Here is a 6,290-nt window from a genome sequence, read left to right as displayed (position 1 = left end):
CCACGGACGACGCCTACCTGATCACCACGGACGACGCCTGCCTGATCACCACGGACGACGCCTGCCTGATCACCACGGACGACGCCTGCCTGATCACCACGGACGACGCCTGCCTGATCACCACGGACGACGCCTACCTGATCACCACGGACGACGCCTACCTGATCACCACGGACGACGCCTACCGGAATCAACATTTTCACGGACGCACCGACCACGGCATAGGGCGGAGGGGATAGGAAAGTTGGGGTGTGCGAGTCACGTACATCTCTGAATGGTCCATGAAAATGCCGACCTTATAATAATCCTCCTACAGCTAGTGACATACATCTTTGAACAGTACCTGAAGTGATCGCTCTTACAACATTCTACAACCGACGACGAGGTTGTGGGAGATGGGTCGTGAAAACCAGTGTTTTCTACAGTATACAGAATTAGGAAAATTCTGATTGTACCGGACATGGGCCCCTTGTACACTGCAGAGATTCCTGTACTTTGTGTTCATCAGTAAACACACACACAGGCAAAGTACACATGTACTGTGATGTTGGAGAGGCGTAGCGTGCGTGGTGAGGTAGAGAGAGTAGATGAGGTAGACGAGGTTGAGCAGTCGAGGGTGGCTCGCCCTGGTGGTGGTGGCTGGCGAATCAGTCGGGCTGCGCACACTATACGGTGAGGAGCCCAAGCGGGCCACTGCGACAGCCCCCAGGTCCTGGTCTAGTTAGGGGTAGTGCCTCATGGACGAGTCGCTGCCACGTGCAGACGTGTTGTTCACCAGTGGATTAACGTGTCCGAGTGCCGGATCGTACGAAGAACAAAATCGAATACTCCTTTTGTGTGTGTCTGAACATCTGTTTACCAAGTTTAGTACGGCACACTAAAAGATGACACAGTTCTAACAAACCGATTCTCCCCAGAGTTAATTACATATGTGTTAGATTATTAACGGGTTAATGTTGTCAGTGTGTGTTTGTTTATCTTGTACTGACGAGGGAGGCATGGGAGGAGTGCTCGGTGAGAGCTAAGAAAGTTGTCTTCTTGCGTCTCCGGAGACCATCATGAAATATGTCCGACTTCGTGCACACAGCTGCTGCTGGTTCACATCACCACCTGTGTTATATATCCCACATGAATTAAATCTGTTCCTCATTTATCAATTCTCAAAATTCCGATATTTAAGTAAATCTGAAATTCAGAAGTATTTATTGATTATTAAGGTATTTCCATTCGCATATTTCAGCACGCACTTCTAAGACGCCAGAAAAAATACTGAGGGATTTCCTCCATCGAAATCCCCTTCATATGACCTCCAGACCCTCACGTGAATGACGTTTAACCCTCCATCAGTGACCTGAAAGCTTGACCTTAAAGAGAAAAAAAAAAAAACACCCAGAGGAGCGAAGAGGTAACGTTGGCAGCCCTGCTCAGCCTAGAATGGCCGGATACCTGGCGCTGATATCCATGGAAGGCAACGGTAAGTCCACCATCAACTTTACTCTTATAACGACATACGTTATACTCTCACGTGTTCACCTTATTCTCGTGTAACGTGAGTGAAGTGCGAGATGTGTTGGGGAAGAGTGACTCCAGCCCCAGGACTGGGATTATGTTGAGGGAGGATGGCCAGCGCTCGTGTGTTGTGTGTTGCTGCGTCACTAGGCCATGGTGCTGAAAGCTATTCCCACCTCACCAGATGGGCGATGAAACTAGAGAGGCTAAAACTCAAATTTCAACAGATGTGACGTAGATAATATCTTGCCTGGCTGGATAACGTAGAAGTGTACTTTGGTCTCAAACAGTGAGTCATTATCTCATGATGTCACACCTAAAGATGACAGTAGTGTGGGGGGAGGGAATGCATGGGAGGTGATCAGTAAAATTTTTGCTTTTGACGATGCACTGCTCTGCGCTCTGACGTCCGTACACGAAGCACAGGCAAGAAGTCCATAGGTCTGTCACACTCCAATAAACGGAGGGTGTGTGTGTCAGCGCGTCTGTGGCGAGGGAGGTGAGGTACACGGCGGCGGGGGTAGGGACAGTCAGTGTATACAAAATCACTTGGTTACAGACTTAATCACGTCTCCATAAGTCGGTCTGCGTCTCCGTTCATATATCTATTTAATGTTCAGGTTTTCTGCCGTTTGTAGCCCAAAAATGAAGCTTAAAATGTGTAGTTCCGGGATTTTCAACTTTTCATCTTACAAAAAAGAAAATTAATATAGACTTATGTACGGTCCACTGAAATATGTTATGTGGTTGAAATATTACAGTCATGTATGGTGGCTACTTAAGATATATTGACCTTACAGCAGGCGTCACTACCTTGTTCTGTTATATCAGGTCACAAGAGGTTAGAAGACATAATACAGACACTACAGTAAATATGAATATCTAACATCTATGTTTTGATCCGTGTCGTACATAAACAGATGTGTGTGTGTGTGTGTGTGTGTGTGTGTGTGTGTGTGTGTGTGTGTGTGTGTGTGTGTAGCTCTTCCTCAAAATTATGAAATAAACATTATCATCTGATGGACACCGTTGACAACAGTAGATAAGGCCTATTACTGTTGGTACTTGATGATCGTCCAATTCTACTCGCAGATGATTTTAGTTCATGGTACAACTGTTGGGTTATTGTCTGTGTAATGTTGAACAGCACATCAATCAGTAAACAGACATATGGAGGCCCTCAGTTCGTCTTGCTTAACTAACCGCTATAATATTCATTTATTATTGTTATTATTATTGTCATTATTATTATTATTATTATTATTATTATTATTATTATCGCTTGTTTTACTGCTACTTTGGGTATTACTTGAACATCATTATATGAATCCAGTTTGTACCTAGCATAACCCTGGTAACTGGACCTGCTCGAGTGTCGTGGTGCGATGAAGCAACATTCCTCTGGAGGACAGAGAAAGCGTCATTCACTGTAGATTTTCCGTCATACATAAGAGAAAAGATCAGAGACGTGCAGGTCGAAGATAGCCCACCAGAGGGAAAGGTCGGTGGACCGCCTTAGAGGCGTGTCTCCCACACCCACCATCATCACCTGTCCACGCTGATGGGGTCTTAATAGAACCATTGTCTACGTCAGCCGGTACGTGGCTGAAGCCCGAGAGAGGATTACAGACCCATTACAGGGGAGAATCCCGGATATGGTTCGGGATACAGGAAAGATTCCTGAATATCCCGACAGGTACAGGACGAACCCCACTATGGTACAGGATACTAGAAGCCCAAATACAGTCCAAGGTACAGGACAGAGACCTAAAACTGTGTGAGTAACGGGATGCGACCTGACCTAACCTAACCTCCCTTCCATACACCGAGAATATCAATTAACTCTACGGATTTTGCCCTCCATCACTGTGGACTTGCACCTGCCGTAGGACTGCGAGTAAAACTTGTAGAGTATGATATTGCCTTGTGACACAGACTCATGAGGGACTTAGACGCCTGCCAAATGTCATCAATTACTTATTTAAGCTTAACCTAACCAAAATTAGTTTGGCTCGAGTGTGGGCGTATTTTTATGCTTTGATCTGGTAAGTTTTATTTACCGTTTATATATATATATATATATATATATATATATATATATATATATATATATATATATATATATATATATATATATATTTCAATTTGCAGTAAGATAATATTCCCAACTCGCTTACGTTGAGTTGAATTATGATAACGTACATTTTAGTGATGTGTAGATGAAAATAACGTGCAGCTCTGAGACCCCATCATCCAGTCTTAGACCTGGCGCAGGTGGCCGCTATCTCGGCCAGACAACCAACATACACTCGGTCGTCAGGTGTTGATCGGAGATCAGTTAATGGAAAAATTATTACTATTATCAGTCAGCTGTGATCGAAGCCTAGCGCTAGGCAACAAGGTATCGAAGTGTCAGCTGTGATCGAAGCCTAGCGCTAGGCAACAAGGTACTGAAGTGTCAGCTGTGATCGAAGCCTAGCGCTAGGCAACAAGGTATCGAAGTGTTAGCTGTGATCGAAGCCTAACGCTAGGCAACAAGGTACTGAAGTGTCAGCTGTGATCGAAGCTAGCGCTAGGCAACAAGGTATCGAAGTGTTAGCTGTGATCGAAGCCTAGCGCTAGGCAACAAGGTACCGATGTGTTAGCTGTGATCGAAGCCTAGCCACATCAAAACTTGTGTCGGGCATCTGGGACCGTCTCGTTAATGAATGAGATAGGAGCCAAGTGGAGTGGAGTATTTCTTTCGGGCGTTTGATACCGTATCGTTATCTGTGAAGGAAATATTTCGAGTTAGGTAACGGGCGCTTCACTTCGGTGTAACGGTAGCGTAGTCAGTGAACTCTTGGGTCGCGGCAAGCCAGCCTTCAGCATTCGTTGATGACAGAATACAATGCATCTCACCTTCGTGGGCTTTGAGATGATGATGATAGCGTTTCAGCGAGACGAGATGTGATCCCTCTGTGACGAGTTCGAGTGCGATAACTGTTGTGTGACGAGTACTTTTAATTGATGACTAACGGCGGGAAACTATATGAATCGAGGTCATTATGTCACCATTAGCCATATGTTGCTGGTTGCTTGCCATGCTGAAATGTGATGACCTGTGTCGTATGTTCGGACCATTACACGTCAGTGGTGACCTGTGGTTCCTATCAGGTCATCGCACGAATAATATAACCTATAATAGTGACTTTATTGACGAAGAATATTGACCTCGCATGAAACTTGCCCTACAAACATGTTAAGGGTCACCATTACCTACATTACTGTCAACAAACTATTGGGTGCTGGCATGTATTTGTCTAAAACTGACTGCAGGCAATCTTGAGATGTCACGTCGACCTGTTACCATCATCCACCCCTATGAACACGACGGTACGACCCTTGAGTACGACTGTACGATCCTTGAGCACGACTTTAAGACCCATGAGCACGACGGTACGACCCTTGAGCACGACGTTACGACCCTTGAGCAAGACGGTACGACCCTTGAGCACGACGTTACGACCCTTGAGCAAGACGGTACGACCCTTGAGCACGACAGTGCGACCCTTGAGCACGGCGGTGCGATGAACCTTGAGCACGACGGTACGACCCATGAGCACGACGGTACGACCCTTGAGCACGACCCTTGAGCACGACGGTACGACCCATGAGCTCGCTAGTGCAACGTTTGAGCAAACACGTACGACCCTTGACCACTACAGTGTAAGACCTTGATTTCCCTCTGGCCTTGGGAGGACTGAGGAGCGATGGTAGTGGTACCATTAGTGTTGGAGGTGCCACAAGCCGTGGAGGTGCCACTAAAGATGTTGGAGAGATGTCAAGAGTGGTGGAGGTGCCACCAACAGTGTTGGAGAGGTCTGAAGAAAGGTTTCCATCAATGTTGGAGAGATGTCAAGAGCGGTGGAGGTGCCACCAACAGTGTTGGAGAGGTGTGGAGAAAGGTTTCCATCACTGTTGGAGAGATGTCAAGAGGGAGGGTGGAGGGGCCAGTCATAGTGTTGGAGAGGGGGAAGCCTCCGCCCTTTCCTGTGTGCAATTGCCACATCACCGTCATGGTGGGGAGAGGAGGGTGAGGTGTGGGGGAGGGAGGGTGTTCTCTTCCAGCCGCTGTCCATGGTAATGGATGAGAGATATTTCCCATCTCTTACTTCCGACACCACCACTCACATCTCTCATTTGTTCAAGTCTCTGACTACCCAGCCTTGGAGACCTTTCACTGTTCCCTGACACACCCAACCTTAGAGACCTCTCACTGTTCCCTGACACACCCAACCTGGAAACCTCTCACTGTTCTCTGCTAGACCCATCGTTGGAGACCTCTCACTGTTCTCTGACACACCCAACCTTGGAGACCTCTCACTGTTCTCTGCTAGACCCATCGTTGGAGACCTCTCACTGTTCTCTGACACACCCAACCTTGGAGACCTCTCACTGTTCTCTGCTAGACCCATCGTTGGAGACCTCTCACTGTTCTCTGACACACCCATCGTTGGAGACCTCACTGTTCTGTGCCAGACCCATAGTTGGAGACCTCTCACTGTTCTGTGCCAGACCCATAGTTGGAGACCTCTCACTGTTCTCTGCCACACTCGACCGTGGTATACTCTCGTCCAGGGTCTCGCCCTGTAATCTCGCCAATGTCTCTTGATTCGTCCAGGTTTCACGTGACTAAGTCTCTCACTCATTTCTCACTCTCTCTCTATCTCCTCATCATGCATCTTCAGGACTCATTCACACATCTCCCATTCTTGTCTCCCGTTCGCATCCCTTCCTCA

At 47.0% G+C, this 6,290-nt stretch overlaps 1 protein-coding gene across 4 annotated transcripts in view; it reads left to right on the top strand.

Moving 5' to 3' along the window:
• The first annotated feature begins 597 nt into the window (after positions 1–597).
• LOC139749756 (transient receptor potential cation channel subfamily A member 1-like) overlaps positions 598–6,290 on the top strand; it is a 75,326-nt gene continuing 69,633 nt past the window's right edge. For 2 of the 4 annotated variants that reach the window (XM_071663966.1, XM_071663968.1), the window contains exons 1-2: positions 598–672; positions 1,241–1,474. In XM_071663966.1, the coding sequence (XP_071520067.1) occupies positions 1,435–1,474 (40 nt within the window). In that variant the 5' untranslated portion in view covers positions 598–672; positions 1,241–1,434. Of the gene's footprint in view, positions 710–1,240; positions 1,475–6,290 lie in introns of all 4 variants that reach the window. The other 2 variants (XM_071663965.1, XM_071663967.1) reach the window with 1 other exon arrangement.

This window comes from Panulirus ornatus, chromosome 8 (assembly GCF_036320965.1).
Source record: "Panulirus ornatus isolate Po-2019 chromosome 8, ASM3632096v1, whole genome shotgun sequence".
Taxonomy (NCBI): Eukaryota; Metazoa; Arthropoda; class Malacostraca; order Decapoda; family Palinuridae; genus Panulirus; species Panulirus ornatus.
The sequence above is the reverse complement of the archived record's forward strand: the minus strand, read 5'-3'. Positions and strand labels throughout refer to the sequence as shown.